Here is a 19,279-nt window from a genome sequence, read left to right as displayed (position 1 = left end):
CAGTAGGTGTAGCTGTAGTAGTAGTAGTACTAGTAGTAGTAATAGTAGTAGTAAGTAGTAGTAGTAGTAGTAGTAAGTAGTAGTAGTAATAGTAGTAAGTAGTAGTAGTAGTAGTAGTAGTAGTAGTAGTAAGTAGTAGTAGTAGTAGTAGTAGTAGTAGTAGTAGTAGTAGTAGTAGTAGTAGTAGTGGTAATAGCAGTAGCAGTAGATATAGTAGTAGTAGTAGTAGTAATAGCAGTAGCAGTAACTGTAGCTGTAGATGTAGTAGTAGTAGTAGTAGTAGTAGTAGTAGTAGTAGTAGTAGTAGTAGTAGTAGTAGTAGTAGTAGTAGCAGTAGCAGTAGATGTAGTAGTGGTAGTGGTAGCAGAAGAAGGACGACTAGGAGTAGGAAAAGTGGTTGTAGTAGTAGTAATTGCAGCAGCAGTGGTGAGAGTAGTGGGACGAGAAACATCAGTGGTGGTAGTAGCAGTAGCTGCAGTAGTAGCAGTAGATGTAGTAGTAGCAGTAGATGTTGCTTTAGCAGTAGATGTTGCTTTAGCAGTAGATGTAGTAGTAGCAGTAGGCGTAGTAGTAGCAGTGGATGTAGTAGTAGCAGTAAATGTAGTAGTAGCAGTAATAGTCCCAATAGCAGTATTAGCATCAGCGGGAATAGTACGTTGTGGCGTTGGTGATGGATTCCTATGTACAGATCCAATTCCTTACGCATTGCCATATCTTTTTCCGGCCTCCACGTTTCTGTTTATCACTGCTGTAAATGTGGGGGAATATTTCCTATTCTGACACCTCGGAATGCGTTTGGGATGTGCAATAAGACTCTTCCTGGGCATAACAGAGAGACATAGGTGCCTGGCTCGGGTGTGCACTGGTTCAGAAGGAACATTCCTACCCGCCTAACACAATGGAGAAGATTGTGTTTTCACACATGAGCTCAATAGCTATCCGGCGGTGGCACGCGGCTTATAGAAAGTGACTATTACAATTTGTGAATAAGCGTATGTTGTGCTGGTAAAATTGAGGATAAAGCTGTTTGTTGAAACAACAAAACTGCCATCGCTTGCGTTGTAAGTTCTAGTGGAAAATACACACAGAGGTTTTTTTTCCGTTTCTATTCTTTTCTTTTCTTCTCTGCTCTATTCTTTATTAAAACAGCTATGGAGTGTCCGACACGTTTAGAAGTATATATTTATGAGAGAGCGGGAGAGATGGAAGACAAGACCGGTTCGCTGATATGATCTTTTCAGTGAGCATGTAGTGTTATATTATGCGGTCAAGTTCTTGTCAAGTTGTGTTATTAAAGCAGAATCACGCCTCACAGCTAGTACCATCCATCTCGAACAGAAATAATAAACGAGAAATGTAAAGAGATAACCACACTTGAACAGAGTTTTAAATTGCGACTAGTGCGTGTCCGACATATGGTTACATCGACACTTGTTCCAGACACACACACACACAAACACACACACACGCAAGCGCACACACACACACACACACATTATTATATATATATACATATATATATATACAGAGAGAGAGAGAGAGAGAGAGAGAGAGAGAGAGAGAGAGAGAGAGAGAGAGAGAGAGAGAGAGAGAGAGAGAGAGAGAGAGAGAAAGAGATAGAGAGAGAGAGAGAGAGAGAGAGAGAGAGAGAGAGAGAGAGAGAGAGAGAGATGGAGAAAGAGAAATAGATACATATAGGGATAGAGAGAGAGAGAGAGAGAGAGAGAGAGAGAGAGAGAGAGAGAGAGAGAGAGAGATGGATTGAGAAAGAGAGAGCGAGAGAGTGGGGAGAAAGAGAAATAGAGAGATACAAGTAGAATGAGAGGAAGATATAGAGATATATAGACAGAAAGAGAGAGAAAGGGAGAGAGAGAGAGGTGCGAAACAAGTCCTCAGAGTGGATGGATCCTATGACCCGTTGCAGCCCTGCGGAACCCTCATCCACTCAGCTACCCCCCCACCCCCCCGACACACACCCCCCGGTAATAACTGATTTCCTTCTGGATGCGATTGGACATTAATGTATATTAAATATTTCTATAGACAAAGAGATGTCTTGTCTGTGAGGCGGGTTAAGGATGATGGTGGTGACGAATTGTTTCCTTCCAGTGTCTGTTTTCTTTACCTAGTCGAAATAAAAGATTGCATTACGTATAATAATATTACAAACATAATAATAATAATAATAATAATAATAATAATAATAATAATAATAGAATGGAATTCGCAAATATTATACAGAGCCAAACGTCGTTATCTCGACCTCTGTTATCCCATAAGCTCTGGAAAGGCATAACTTTCACCAAGATCTATCATACTAAACGCGAACCATGGCTACCTCGAACTGTTGACCGGTCTGTTTAATATCGAAATAACGATGTTTGACTAAACATATATATATATATATATATTTGAAAACACTTGTTACTGTCTTCTTGTCCATAATTACTAAGATTTTGTTTTATACAACAGCCGTCTGCTGCTGTTGCCCAGTTCCATGCTCCATTATCATTGACCATCGTCTGCACTGGTGACAGCTGGCATCTTGTGTCAGCCCCGCGTTCAGCGATAGCGAGCGATGCTAACGTTCGCGTCCCCAATGCGGCCATTTAGTTCATCTTGAAGTGCATTAACCGGTCCAGCGCAGTTTTTGTAATAAAAGAAAAATATTTAAAAAATGGGGGGGGGGGGGGGGGGTTGGGGCGGAATGTAGCCCAGTCGCAAAGCGCTCACTTGATGCGCGGTAGGTTTGGAGTCGATCCCCGTCGGTGCACCCATTACGCTATTTCTCGTTCCAACCAGTGCACCATAAATGGTATATCAAAGGCCGTGGTATGTACTATTCTGTCAGCTTTTGGATGTCAAACATTTGTTAATTTTGACAGTCTAGAGGAAACCCTGTACATTGTTTTATTAGTTTTTGTTTTTTGGGGGCGGGACGTAGGCCAGTAGTAAAGCGTTCGCTCGATGCGCGATCGGTCTGGGATCGATCCCCGTAGATGGGCCCATTGGGCTATTTCTCGTTCCAGCCAATGCACCACGACTGGTATATTAAAGGCCGTAGTAAGTATTACCCTGTCTGTGGGATGGTGCACATAAAATATCCCTTGCTGCTAATTGAAAAGAGTAGTTCATGAAGTGGCGACAGCGGGTTTCCTCTCTCAATATCTGTAAGGTCCTTAACCATATGTCTGACGCCATATAACCTTAAATAAAATGTGTTGAATGCGTCGTTAAATAAAACATTTCCTTCTTCTTCTTTTAAGTTTATTTTTTTTATTTAACGATTTAATCATCGGCTATTGGATGTCAAAGTAACAAAGTAAGGAATATTTTATATGCACGATCCTACAGACAGGATAGCACATACCACGGCCTTTGGTATACCAGTAGTGGAACACTGGTTGGATCGAGATATAGCCCAATACCGACGGGGATCGACCCCAGATCGAAAGCGCATCAGGCGAACGCTTTACCAATGGACTACGCCCTGGCTCCCACTACTGGAATATATCATACCATTGTGTCTATCCATTGATGCTAAATGACAAAAACCCAGAAGAGACAAACAAAACATGTAGCGGGTTTCCTATGAAGACCCATGTGTCACAATTATCAAATGTTGGTTTGTCGTCCAGTAGCCGACGGCTAATAAATCAGAGTGCCCTAGAGGTGTCGTTAAACCCCCCCAACCCCCCCCCCCAAAAAAAAAAACCCACCCCAGAATCCCCCAACAAAAACCTTAGCTTTGTCTTTACCATCTGCATTGATGGCGATTTAAAGTCATAACTCATTCTGCTTCGTCATTTATGTGCACAATGTGCATAATATGTTTACTGCTTACTTATGAGTCATTTACCGTTATGAATTTACGGTTATATCATTTCCATTATGGAGTCGTTACAAAATCACTGCTTCTATTTATTCACCCCTATAGTTCTTTCTTTCTTTCGTCTTGTCCTGATTTTCTTTACTAGTCCCACTTACTTTTTATTTTATTTTTGTCGTGCTTTCGGTGAATAATGCCTTGTTTCAAAATTTTACGTACTGTCACTACCATAATTAAAGCGTAAAAAATCTGCATAATATATGCGCTCTGTCCTTTGAAGACCACCTTATTGCAATCAACTTCGGAAATGTGCGAGAGTTTCATGTACCTGCATCTATTATGTTTGACAAATATGTTCATGGTGGTCTGTGTGGTTTACACATACACAGTGTGGGTTTGTTCACATGGAGGAATGAAGGGAAATCATGTTTTATTTAACGACGCTCTCAACACCTATTAATTGCGATTATATGCCGTCAGACATATGATTAAGGACCACGCGGATAATGAAACATTACACGCAATAGGCTAGTCAAATTTAAAGGATCTTTTATGTGCAGCATTCGACGGGCAGGATAGAACATACCAGGGCCTCTGGTACCCAATATATGGAAAAGTGATTGGAACGAGAAATAGCTCAACTGGGCTCACCGACGGGGATCGATCCTAGACCGACAGCGAATCAAGCGAGCGCTTTAGCACTGGGTTACGTCCCTCACATGTGTTCACCTTACACATCTGGTTGTTTTGTTTAACGACACCACTAGAGCGCATTGAATTATTAATCATAGGCTATTGGATGTCAAACATTTGGTAATTTTGACATTTAGTCTTAGAAAGGAAAATCCTACATTTTTTCTCCATTAAAAGCAAGGGATCTTTTATATGCACCACCCCACAGACATGATGAATGGGTTTTAATATGCACTTCCTCACAGACAGGAGAATACATTCCACAGCCTTTGATATACCAGTCGCTGAGCATTGACTGAAACCATACAGATATGATGATTCCATCTGAAATATAGCTCAATGTGTAGAGAGCGCTCGCTAAAGCAGCTGGGACGAATGATTTAACCTCCTTCATTGAACGGATCCCCTTCTACGATTGTCTTTTTCCCTCCCAATCAGTGCCCCGCGACTGGGATATCAAAGGCCGTGGAATGTATTCTCCTGTCTGTGAGGAAGTGCATATTAAAACCCATTGTTGATGATAGAAAATGTAGAGATTTCCTGGTAGACATTATGTCAGAATTACCAAAATGTGCGGCATGCAATATCCGAAGATCATTAAATAAATGTACGCTAGTGGTGTCATTAAATAAAACAAATTTTCCATTTGAAACACGTTCATTTCTCTGAACTTCATGTATGGAATAAGACTCGTAGACAGTAACCTAAAGTGTATTATTTCCTCTGTTAAGACCATGCCTCGCAGGATGGAACCGCCTCGTTGGATCCATTCAACTATTTTTTTTCTCGTTTCAACCAGTGCACAAGTCAAAGGCCGTGATACATGCATATGTATATGTTTTCCTGTCTGTGGGAAAGTGCATATAAAAGATCCCCTGCTGACAATGGATAAATGTAGCGTGTTTGGTCTGATCACTACGAATCAAAATTATCAAATGTTTGACATCCAGTAGCCGATAATTAATTAATCAATGTGCTCTAGTGGTGTCGTTAAACAAAACAACCTTCTTCTTCTTCAATGTTCTTAATTCCCTCATTTATCACCCCATTAAAATTAATTAAACCAAACACCTTCGGTACAAATAAACAATAAATATACTAGTAGTTTACATTAAAACTACAATAGAAACACCCCCAAGTGAATGTGATTATTTCTGGGACCCCCTTTTAATCTATATAAAATAATTCCACCTAAATTCTTGGTACAAGAGGAGATGGCGGGTGCAAAGATCCAGCTTAAAAAATCCTCATTTTAAGGTATACACCCTAGAAACCAAAGCCGGTGCCTATAATTTTCGAATATACTGAACTCCAGTGCAAACGCAACATCCAATTTTCAGTTATTAGTGCTAACGCATGGGTGAGGTTGCTATAAAACACATAGTATCCCTAACCTTTGCATATCATTTTGGGATTATTTATTGTGTACCAGAATACACCCAATTATACAAAGAAAAAGTTAGTTTTGTTTAACGACACCACTAGAGCACATTGATTAATTTAATCATTGGCTATTGGATGTCAAACATTTTGTAATTCCCAATTATTAAAGTCAGTTTTTTGTATTGTTTTCTTCTCGTAGCCTTTCTGTAATTACAAATCTGACTGATGCGATTTCAATGGAGTATATTAATTTTTAATGCTAGGAGAAGACTACCAACTGTCATCAGAAAGTTGACAACATATCTGCTGTCACGACTTCTACGACGGTCCAGTTGCCTGCCAGTATAGTCTGGTCGATATTACAACTCGATTCTCGTCGTATAACCCATAAGTCGGGAGTTGGGGTAACTTACACCGCAACCGTCGAATTGACCAACGTTCTGCTGGCAGTTGGTATTCTGACACTAGTATCACACAATACCAATACGGCAGATACATATTGCTTTTTACCCGGGTCATGTTAAACAGTAATTAATGTAATAAGAGCCGATTGACCTCTGTACTTCATTCCACACAGATTGACCTCAATGAATCGAAAGTACAATAATACAGTGTATAATGAATGAAAATAAACACAGTTCGACATATTTCATACTTTTTATTGTTATGTTTCACTGATTTCGCTACTGCACTGAGTGCATAAATAACATTAGACACAGTGACAACATGACATTTATGTACATGACCACGTTAAATAAATATATCTTTGGCTTATACAACAATATGATACAATCAATATTTACATATTTGTCTGCATACGAGATCTCGGCGACTTCTTAATGAATAGAGTCTGCGCCCCGTATGCATGCATTAGCTCCATCACTTTGTTAATGTTAAATGCTAAGTGACAGTGGATTTGACCAAAGGTACGAGGAGGTAACTAAGGAATAAACACCCTAAAAAGGTTTTCGTATGTCCGTTCGTATGATAATTCCAATCATATCTGTTCCCGTCGTGGAATCTACTTTAAATAACGCTTGTATCACAGCGTTTCGATACAATTATGCAGTGGGATCAAAAACTGCAATTATGCTTGTGTTAATACTGGAACAAACCCCCCCCCCCCCAACAAGCCCCCCAACCTTTAAAGAGATATTGTCTACATCATAAACAATGATAATAAAAAAAACCTGACCTTAAAATACTGTGACCGCTAGAAATGCTTTTTAGTTTATATTACCATGACTACAAAAATTGTCAAATCGATGAAAACTCTATACAATAATAATAATAATAACAAACCTATTTTTTAATACCCAACCCCTCCCCGCGAGAAGAAGAATTACTACAAAAATGTACATTCTATCCAGTTTTGTTGATTTTGGGGGTAACCATTATTTCGTTCAGTAAATATATTTTCTGTTTCATTAACATTCTACCATTGATTTGTTAGAACTAGATGCAGCAGTGAAAGTCTAGTTTTAGATATATTTTAATTATGATATAACTACTGGTATATATTTTTTGCCTGAATATTTCGTCTTTCCTTTACACTATTTTACTTTAAAAACTAATACAGAACACTCATGTTATATGTGACAGTACTGTGGTTGTTGGATTTTACTTTATTTGTAATAATCATTATTATGCCATCTTCCCCTATCCCCAAGCCGATACACTATACACAAATCAGATTCGATAAAAGTTTACTAAACTAAATTGGGTGTTACAATTAAAATAACTTCATTCCAATAGTATTGCCATTTCAGATAAAGGTGATGGTGCTTAATACCGTATTTTACCCAATTACCGTTCCGGAATGTTACTAGAAAACATATATCTGCGAATAAAAATTTCCTGGATTCAGACACGAAAATTATAATTGTAATTATCAGTAAACAATGACACGCACACTATGTTCGTTGCGAACAAAGCAGCATTTTCATTTTTCTCTCAAAACAGTTAAACGTAACAAAGTAACGGGATACTTTTAATTTCAACAATATATGAATGCAAGTGTCCAAAAACAAGGACAGTCAATGTGTATACATAAAAAGAGGGATATCATATTTGTTTGGCCATCCTTATTATGGCCGAAATTGGTTATAATACGATGAGTGTATTATAGTAATGATCAGTTCAGCTGTGTATTATTTATTAAATTGTTGCGAACCACATTTTGCTGAGGGCAATGTTTAGTCGACTATATATCCCTGAGATATTAACATAATGAACATTTTCACGTAGCCACTTGTCCCGTGCAATATGAACGATGTTTTGTGATCGCCCGAGACAGACCGAAACAAAGACTGAAAATTAAGCGCAGGAGAATCTGACGTCATGACGATTCAAAATTGTTTCTAAAAGCTACAAATGTGAGGTGTCGATCGTTAGTCAATGTGAGGGTCTTAATATTTACCTTTCTATATTTATGGACACCACAACCATTTAAAAAAACCCACCCAAAAAACCCAAACTTGTATACATTAGTGTACATTCGGAATTTTTAAAATATGAATTTTAAAATTAATTGGAAAAGGAATCGCTGTTAATAATAAAAACGAACAAAAAATATAAAACATAGAATAAATATCACTGAACGTTTTTTTCCCCAAGACAGTTGCAAATTCTACGATTTTTCAAACCTTTACCACTTTTTTTTACTACCTCCAGAAAGAAGGTTATTACTGTAGATGTAGTATCGCGACTAATGCATACAAACAAGCGAAAGTTATTGCCATAAGCGCACGTCGCCAGCTTTCACGTCGTAAAGGTTAGGAACAGGCGTGATGGCGACACCCCATTTTGGGTCAATACAGTACATCACCTTTTATTGGTCCAGCTGTTAAACCTTGACAATGCTCTCAAGCAAATTTAGATAAATTGTTGACCAAAAGACCCCACACTGACCAGAGACCGCCACAACACATTTGAAGCTTTTGTCTTGCGGCCTGTAATGTGGGCCGGGATTACCAATAAGGACTTGAATGCTCAAAGAGAAAACCCCTCTGTAAACGAGCAAGGGACACGGTTTTATCGTTATCACGTTTCCAATTTGCTAGCTCGTAGAATTGTTTTGATTTGCGACATCGAATGCAATTTAAAACTAAACATATTAGCCTGTCTCGCGGGTCTGTTGGTCATTCTATCCTGTACGGCGTTTGCCTTTCCGTGAACAATTCGAAGACTGTGTGAACGGACAAATGTGAGAAATGCTATTACAAAGCAAAAGTACCACTCTTGGGCTGTTTGCATGGTCAGAAAACATCGTCCGATTTGCACACGGTTTCATTGACATAGCCTTGTCATACAAATTCGTTAAACTTAAAAGCCACGCCCACAGAATGCACTAGAGTGTTCCACTGAAGTTTGGCAATGAACAACCCATAAAAGTATTATAAGTAGAACATATCATAGAAAACAAAATCCAGACGAAACAAACGTTTTTCCCCCATATCAAATATTGTCCTGCCAAAGAATGATGTGAATTTCCCAACTGTAAAACAAATGGAAAGTATAAACAACATAGCACCATTTTATTTATTTGCTTTGAAAAAAAAGAAAAGAAAAGTATCAAGGTCATACTGAAAAAAAAAAAATCACATTTCTAGACCTGCAATCAAATCCACGTGTTACATGATACTGGCCTTTGTCCTTGACATGTCTGTGACCTTGACATGTCTGTGACCTTGACATGATGCACTAGTGATGTTCATGGAACATTCTGTCATGGTAAAATGACAATATAACAGTTCAGTTTCATGGGCACAATTAACGAATAGTAGTAGTAGACAGTGGGTATAATGTGGTGGGAGTAGGTTCGATATTATGGAAATCTACAATCAAGGACCAAAAAAAAAAAGAAAAAAAAAAGTATATAATCTCACGATACAGAATAGTATCAAAATATTATTGTTGCTTGCCCCAGTTCTGTCTCGCATCAGTTTTTTTTAATACTCGACATTTATTGTTAATAAGGCTACCGTGTCAGTTCACATTGTCTTGATACATCCGTATGGAAATATTAGCAGTATCTGGAACCTGACTCGCGTAGAGCTGGTGCCATGGTCACTAGATAGCGTCCTATTACCAACAATCTACATCACTATCCACTAACAACGAACGCAAACACTTTCTCTGGACACATCGTCACTGGAGTACACACACTGCAATTAAACACTGCATTGCGTCAATATCCTAAAAAAAAAAAAAAAAAATAGAAACCAGCGAAAATCGCCCGCCTTGTGGATCGGGGCGTCAGTAACAGTTTGTTTTAACAGATATCCAATATGCACTGGCAAACATACTGACGACGAACGCCAAGTTCGAAAACAAAAAGTACAAGACAGAGGTAGTTGGAATTTACATACTTTTGAGCTCAGCATCCTTACCGCAGTACCAAAACAGCAGGTAAGTAACACAAATAGCGAAAGCGTATTTTACTGTTGTAACCCGACTTCTTACACAGAAGACGTCAAGGTGGATTGTTTTGTCTAGGTTTTTGTTGTTGTTGTTTTGTTGTGTTTTGGTTCTTTTTATAGTTTTTACTTTTGCCGATTGTTGCAGGTCTTTGGTTTTGGACATACTGACCGAGGATGTCTTCGAACACTGCTTTGGGAATGATTTGTTGAGCCTCGCGCAATGACGAACAAAAATATGGGAGCCATTATTCGAAAACGTATTCCATTGCTTGCTTATACCAGCATGCACAGGTGTCTATGTGTCTGGCGCACGAGAAAGACGTACAAAACACCAGGCGTATCAATCAGATCTATAGGAAGTTCCACGTTCGAAATCAAGATACGAAAACAACAAGTCTATGCCCGACTGTCGTCCGGCACGCCAACTGCCACAGCCAGCCACCGTTTCGCATTCCTAGCTCTGATTAGCACTCGAATCTTCCATCGTAGGTAACACTCCATGCTCATCGCCAGCACATTGGTTCTGAATATCACAGGTACTTTTGCACGCGATCGCCCTTTTAGCTCAAATGGAGTAGCGTCCCTCTGTTTTCGGAAGGGGGCGCCACCATCGCGAGCCTGGTCAGTAGAGCTTGGACTCCATGCATGTTCTTGTCACGAAACATTTCATGGGTGCAAACGGTTGTCGACACACACACATATAGTGAGGCTATACTATCATCGATTGACCCGTCCTAATATATGTTTCAATTTGTTCCTGTCGAGAAGTCTGTCCAACGGGGAGAATGGTTTCCCATACGTCCGGTGTCTGGCAGGGGGACGCCAGGGCTTTGGCAACAGGTGAAAACATTTCTGTTTTCGAGGATGTCTTATTGCAAATCCTTTTAACCTCCGTCCTCTCCTTGAAAATCCTACGTACCATGCAGGGTGCAACACAAACTGCAGACGTGTATAATTGTCCTTTGTAGGGATTTCCTTGAATACACATTTCATTGGGTCGCTGTAATGCTGAAAAATAAAAGATAACCATGAGTTATTTAAGTGTATAATTAAAAGAAAAAAAAAGAAGTAGAAGAAAAAAACCCCAGCAAACCGAACAAAACCGGCAAGATTTCTACTTTAACTTTCGGTGAAGTAAAATGTCAGAAAATCCAAGGCTGAAAAACAATTAATCCAGATACCGATATTTCAGTTTTGTTTTCAGAACAAAATTAAAGCAACCACTGAGCAACAATGTCAACTACTTCTAATATTTCTCCACAGCCCACCGTAGAAGCAGGTTAACCACAACGACACATCTTGTGTTAGTGTCTCCTGTATCAAATAGTTATAATCCGTAACCAGCGGTGTGGTGCTTATTTAAAAATAAAGGTTGAAATGATTAGGAAAATACAGCAGCATCAACTAACCATCTGAAAACTCTATACCGCACTTTAAAAGTATTTTCTTATCAACATTTTAGATCAAATCTAATCTATTCTGAGGATATGTTTTACCTTCCACATACAACATGATGGTTCAAGGTAAATATTAATTTTGCATTGTATATAATAATATACTGCTGAGTTAGTTTGTTTTGGTTAACGACACCACTAGAGCACATTGATCTATTAATCATCGGCTACTGGAAGGAAGGAAATGTTTTATTTAACGACGCACTCAACAAATTTTATTTACGGTTATATGACGTCAGACATATGGTTAAGGACCACACAGATATTGAGAGAGAAAACCCGCCGTCGCCACTTCATGGGCTACTCTTTTCGATTAGCAGCAAGGGATCTTTTATATGCACCATTCCATAGACAGGATAACACATATCACGGCCTTTGATGTACCAGTGGTGGTGCACTGGCTGGAGCGGGAAATGGCGCAATGAGCCGGCTACTGGATGTCAAACATTTGTTAATTTTGTCCTAGTCTTAGATAGGAAACCCGCTACATTTTTCCATTAGCAGCAACATATTTTTTATATGCACCATATCATCCCACAGACAGGATATCACATATCAGAACCTTTGATACCACGACGTGGTAATACTGCTGAGATACATCAAAGTAAATATTAATGACGGTTTTAACAGACGTTCATTTCATTTCAACTTATGTTCGTGCTTATATCCAATTAAGGTTCAAGCACGCTGTCCTGGGCACATACCTCCAGCTATCTGGGCTGTCTGTCCAGAACAGTAGACTAGTTGTTAGTTAGTTAGTGAGATCGAAGAGGGTGTATTTGCCTTACACCTACCCACTGAGCCCTTAAGAACTCGCTCTGGGTTGGAGCCGGTATCGGGCTGCGAATCCTGCACCTACCAGCCTGTAGTCCACCGAGGCCGGTTAACAGACGTAGTACATGAAGTCTGTCCAGCTTAGATAGACGTGATATGAGACAGACTCTCCTTTCATGTCCGAGTCTGGGCCTCAGTGTTGACAGGCAGGATTCGCACAAAGTTCGCCGTCAACAAAGTCAAACAAAGGGGCTAAGTTCATGGACAACAAACACGTATTTTGTTTCCATGTTAATTTACTCCTAATGGCCTGACAATGGCGACGGGGTAATCCATTAAGCCATAAACAAATATACAGCAGAGTAGGCCGATCTATAAACGTTTACAGAGCTTACGGTAATTGTATTTAATTAAATTACAAACGAAACAAAAGGAAAGAAAGAAAAAAACTTGAGAAGATTTTCTTGATTTTGCGTCTTGGCTAACTTTTTTTTTTCATCTAGGGCGGGGTTAAACGAGGTGTTAAGAAGTAGAAGGTTATGAAAAGTAAACCATGTTCTTGAAAAGGAAGATTTGTGGAAAATAACCTCCACGCCTATGGTTGATATATTGATTGTAGCATCTCTAGTACGCTTTGGTATATCCATATTTTAATTGAGGTCTAAAATGTTTGTCTGATCCGACATACAGAACTTAAAGAAGATCATGGACATATATTAGCAAGACATGACATGTGCCAATAATCGAGAATAATGATTTTAAATATGTATTTATAACAGTGACCAGTTATTGCAATGAAACACAATGACTCATTTGGAAACTTGCAGGTGTATAATTGTATTCTCAGTAAAATCTTTTATTAATTGCGTATAGTCAACAAACATAGTTACCATTAAATGAATTATACCTGGTGATTTTAAAAACATGGATGCAAACAGCAAACATTGACCCTTACTGTACATTCATTTCAACTGATTTTTGTATTTTTATCCAATTTAAGGTCCAATTACGCTGTCCTGGGCACACACACCTCAGCTATCTGGGCTGTCTGTCCAGGACAGTGGGTTAGTTGGTAAGTGGTTAGTGAGAGAGGAGAGGGTGTAGTGATCTTACACCTACCCATTGAGTCGTTAAAACTCGCTCTGGGTTGGAGCCGGTACCGGGCTGCGAACCCCGTACGTACAAGCCTTATGTCTGACGGGTTAACCGCGACACCACCGAGGCCGGTTAAACATGTTACAGTATAATAAACTCAGGATAATCTCTTTAATATAACCTCTTTAATATAACTATAACCTCGCCGGGTCAAAGGGTATCGTGTGGCATACACCGAGGCCTCATGTCCCTTTAAAACAAAATATAAATGGATACCTTCTTTGAAACCCCCTACAGCTCGTGCTTTAAATACGCGACTAAGACCAAATTTATCACGTCGTCGTTTTTGCCCGTCTACTCGGTTCTGTGCATTGTGATAGTGGTAGTAAATATTTTGGTTTTCGGCACCTGTAAATCCAACCAAGGTTCGCATACAAAATCTGGGTCTGGAGCAATATATCGGGTGTCCGAAGACGGCGATCGCCCCACAGCTCACAGCAGGGATATCACTGAGTACAAAGAGACGCATTTTGTCGCCAAGATGGTTCATAAAAAAACAACACTGCAATAAATTGACGGGGGAATCTCCTTCCTCGACCACCTGTCAATGGCGTTTTTAAAATTCCACGTAGATTTGAGGGTTTAACTGGAGACTATTCAGCTCCATTCGTTTAAAAGACAAGACAGGATTTAGCCTGAAAGCTATACATATACGTAACGCATTCAGATGTGGTGACAGTCGGAATGAAAGGAACACGTGAGGTGTTATTTATGACAATTTCCCCTCCCCATTATCTTGGGCATATTACCAAAAGGATGTAGGGTAATACACGCAAGTATAAAGACAGAAATGTTTTAGCTCTTAGTGCACAGAAGCACGGGTCAAATGGTTAAACAATTTATGAGAAGATAAAAATGTAGGTTTAGTTGGGCTTTTTTATTCACTTAGCTGAACACATTATGGTGTACGTATTACGCATGTATTAAAATCTCCCCAGGCGATATATATTAAGCGTCTGTCTTAAAACGCAATCTTGATACAATCGCAAAACATCTAATATGCGATATTACGAGACTGCTCTTTGCTGTTTGGATTCAACAGGTGATGTTTTTACACGTAGTGGGGTGTCACCAAACATCCGTTCGTGCCATTACATTACTTAATACCGGTTTATTAAGTGGTTAAGTGTAAGGCCACTACACCGAGTTATCTCTCACTAATCACTAATCCTCTGTCCTGTACAGGCAGCCCAGACTGCAGAAACGTACAATGACGACAGCGTGCTTGAACCTTAATTGGATGTAAACACGAAAATACGTATAAATGAATGAATCTCTCTCTTTCTTGGTATCAAGATTGCGTTTTAAGAAAACTATACATACAACTATACATACATACATACATACATACTGACGTGTATGGATAGATCAGAACGCATCGTGGCTAGTCTGCAATCTGCGAGAAATTCGATTTAATTATCCCCTTAGCCAGTGCGTTAATATATATGTATGTAACAGTCAACCTCGATATACATATAATATATAGATATTCATACATTAACACATACATACATCAATACATATATACATACATCAATACATACATACATACATCAATACATACATACAGTGCCAGGTCTGCCCACTGTTTCATGCACGTAAGCGGGATCGACCGCGTAGATTGTAGGCCCCATGCATATGGTTGAGTTAAAAGAGCTTCCTTTTTATGGAAGCTTCGATAGCTCAGAGCGTATCGCGGTTAATCTTGCAATTTGCGGTTGAATCGGTGCCACAGGTTCGAGTCCCAGCAACGGCATGGGAAAATTTATGAGGCCAGAAAGGATTTAATTATCCCCTGCGCCAGTGCGTTAATATCTATGTATGTAAGAGTCAACCTCGACATACATACAATATATAGATATTCATACATCAATACATACATACACACACAAAAGGATTACACGCAAGGTATCCCGATATGTGCCACTAATAACAATAGTCTATGAACAGTGATAGCGTGGTAGTAGGGCAATCATCAGAACATTGCTGGTATGCCAGATCTCTGTCTATCAGCTGAGCTGACCCCCTCGGCGGACAGTGGGTTAGATAAAACACATGCACGACAGTCTCGGATGCGTGGAGCAACACGTAATTATTCACGAGTTCGCGTACCCACTAGTATAGGATGCATGTGTCACATCACGCACACTCGTCAATGTGCCGTCTGCCACTAGTGACCTAAATTGCAAACCCAGCACTTTTTTCTGCTGCTCGTGCAATCGATGTCTACTTAGTCTCTCTCTCTCTCTCTCTCTCTCTCTCTCTCTCTCTCTCTCTCTCTCTCTCTCTCTCTCTCTCTCTGTGCGTGTGTGTGTGTGTGTCCCTCCGTTTTATTTAAGTAATTAGTTAATTACTTAGTTGGTTAGTTTACAAAAAAACACATTTGTTTTGTTGTTTACACCTTTCTCCGCTCGAGCCAGAGGTACTGAGGAACCTGCAGTGCATGACGAGTAATCATCCACCCATATGAAGTCATACACTTTGGAGACACACCCGTAATCGAACCCTTCAAACAGGTATCAGTTGAACCTGTCGGTGCACTCACTCTGGGTAATGAAATGGAAAATCTACCACTGCGTTAGATGGGACGCGAACCCGCTAACAAGCAACCTTAGATCCGATGACAAGGCCTCTAAATACAGTTTTCGTGTTTAGAATATAAGTGTCTGTATGTCTTATGTGTTTCTGGTCGTCCTTATGTTTGTGAACAAGCCCAAAATGGATTTGATCTCCCAACAATGTTGTGCGTACGAACAACTAACAAATGAGTAAATAAAATATTAAGACGATCAGAAACACATTTAAAGGGGCAGACCCTCGTTTTTAAAAACTACATCATATTGTTTCACTATTAGAGCCATTTATACTCACTGAAATCAAACATTACTTACATTTTTTTTTTTTTTTTAGATTATCAATGTCCGTACAACCGAAATGTTTCTGGTCATCCTGGTGTTTCTAATACCACAAAATGCATTGTTATGTTTTTTTCAAAGCACACGTGCGTCTGAGAACTAACGGTTATGGAGTCACAGACCAAATTAACCAAACGTAGTGTCTATTTGTACCGGTTGAAACGGGTCTTGATGAAAAATATGCCTTAGTGTTTAAAAACTAGGGCATGTCCCTTTGATATATAACCACCAATATTTTGTACATAAATGAAATGTATTTGATATGAAATTGTAGTCATTAAAACGTTTTTGATAGTCGGCAACATCTTCACAATGACAACAAATTTAGGACAGTATCTTTAAGGGAAGGAATTTTCTGCTTTTAGATACACGCATACACGTGTATTACATCGATTCGTCCATTGAGAAACTCACACGGCCCTATGTCAAACAGCCAGGTACTCAGACTGAACAACACAAACACAACATTGAAATGTTTGACATTCTTATTTCGCATGCACAAAGCTTTAATAATAGTCCCCTTGAGCAAAAGACGACAACGTCCTCTTCCTTTGTAAAAAGACACAAGTCACCTATGCGCGGAAAACAGATGGTATGCGTAATAGTGACATATGCTTTGAAACGGCGTGCACGCGGAATAAATCAAACGACCCAGAGAGACTACCTATACACAATTCAGAGACCATGCTAGGTGTGTGTATGTGTGTGTATGTGTGTTTATTTCTTTTAACATATACAAATGGGCTATGCAATATTTCTGCGGTTCGTTATGCATCACGTAATCCAAGCAGGTACGAGCTATATAGCCTTTTCAGATTGAAAACCAAGCGTGGTTTAAAGATAAAACTGAATTATTGGAGCAGATCCATGCAATGTGAATTTTTTTTTTTTAAATAAAATTAAATCATATTTATTACAGGTATAAATATAGAAAGACTGTGGTATATATGAGGAAATACATGCATGGTGTGGCCAAAAGCCATCCCCTAATCCAACCAAAAAAACTGGTTACTTTCTTTTAATTTCTTTGAGTGTCCTCTTTTCTTTTTTAAATCCCGTTCTGACAACACCCCCTATTGTGTGGTATTTGTTTAATATCGTTACAAATGGAATACGTATTATCCTTTTCAAAAGGTGTCGTCAATCGACACTCGAATTTAACACGTGTCACATGCCATAATATTAAAAGGATATTTTAGTATTCTAAACCACGTGTAGTATCATGCGTATCTCCTGTAGATGAATTTAGTATTCTAGTCCATATATAGAGGATATTACATGTTTTTTGTCAAACATGAAATATATCTCATCTCGTGAAGTTTGCAATCATATCTCACGAGTCGTGCTTGCGCGACGAGTGTGATATGATTGCAATCTTCACGAGATGAGATATAAATCATATTTGACAAAAAACATGAACTTTTCTATTTATTATATATTTTTTTGGAATTTACCTTTATTTTTAAAAAATCAGCAGCAAAATACTTCCGGCTTTCTTACAGTGAACATAACACTTTCTACAGTGACGATAACACATTTTAGAGTGAAATTTTCACTCTGAAATGTGTTATCATCACTGAGTGACTGATAACACTTTTGTTTCACTGATATTTTAAGATATTTCACTAAATGTTATATAATAAATACTATTATTCGTCTCTGCTGTAGATAGTTTCAGAAATAAATGGAATGCGGGAGAGAGGTAGACAGTTACTTCGTAATTCCATAGGTGCTACGTCTTTTAAAAATGCAAGGGATCTTTCCAATAGACATATCGAGAATAATACACGAGTGGCCGTTAGATACCATTTATCTCACAACGAGTTGTTTTAAAACGTATCTAACGAGCGAAAGCCAGTTTGATACGTTTTTAAACAACGAGTTGTGAGATAAATCGTATCTATGAGACACGCATGTATTATTCTATTTCTTACGTATACTCAAAACCCAAGTTTTAAGCAAATTTTAACATCTTTTTCGACTAAAAGTTATTTAGAGCCGTTGCACTTGTAGCTAACTTACACGTCACAGACCCATGATTGTCAGGTTAAGTATACGTCACAATGTAATCGATTTGCATCGTGTAGTTTTTAATTTTTCATTGGGTGTATGGCACTAGTGACCTGGTCATCACCTAGGAGCAGCCAGTCGTATGTCTTGAAATTGTTAACACACGTACATGTGTAAACAACCATGTGTTATCAAAAACCACGCATGGTGTTCTCACCAACGGGTGTGTAAGAAAACTGCATACCACAGCTTTTTGTGATCCTTTTTGGACCCTGCTCAAGACGGGTGAAAACCCTAGTGTCCACTGAGGGCGATTGGGTTTGTAAGGGCTCTACCAAACACATTCTCCTATAAAATACTGATGCCTTCTACCAAGATGATCAAGAAGCATGAACAACGTCTGATACACAATGCAATACGTGAAACCAGCTAAACTGTCCAAATTACGCCCCTAATAACAATCCAGTGAATACAAATTGACTGTGGACTTTCTCTCTTTAATGTAGCAAAAAACCCGAAAAACAACACCTAAATAATTAAAAATATAATATACGGTAAAGTACACTTTTAACGAACATGCTTAGAACGAACTACTGCATAGGACAAACTAATCCTAAAATCCCGTTTTATCTCCCTGTACATTAA

At 38.9% G+C, this 19,279-nt stretch overlaps 1 protein-coding gene across 3 annotated transcripts in view; it reads right to left on the bottom strand.

Annotated features, from left to right (window-relative positions):
- Positions 1 to 6,547: 6,547 nt before the first annotated feature.
- Positions 6,548 to 19,279, bottom strand: part of LOC121382982 (fibroblast growth factor 8-like) — a 57,875-nt gene continuing 45,143 nt past the window's right edge. For all 3 annotated transcript variants that reach the window (XM_041512691.1, XM_041512692.1, XM_041512690.1), the window contains one exon: positions 6,548 to 11,334. In XM_041512691.1, the coding sequence (XP_041368625.1) occupies positions 11,044 to 11,334 (291 nt within the window). In that variant the 3' untranslated portion in view covers positions 6,548 to 11,043. The remainder of the gene's footprint in view (positions 11,335 to 19,279) is intronic.

This window comes from Gigantopelta aegis, chromosome 10 (assembly GCF_016097555.1).
Source record: "Gigantopelta aegis isolate Gae_Host chromosome 10, Gae_host_genome, whole genome shotgun sequence".
In the NCBI taxonomy this organism is placed as follows: domain Eukaryota; kingdom Metazoa; phylum Mollusca; class Gastropoda; order Neomphalida; family Peltospiridae; genus Gigantopelta; species Gigantopelta aegis.
The sequence above is the reverse complement of the archived record's forward strand: the minus strand, read 5'-3'. Positions and strand labels throughout refer to the sequence as shown.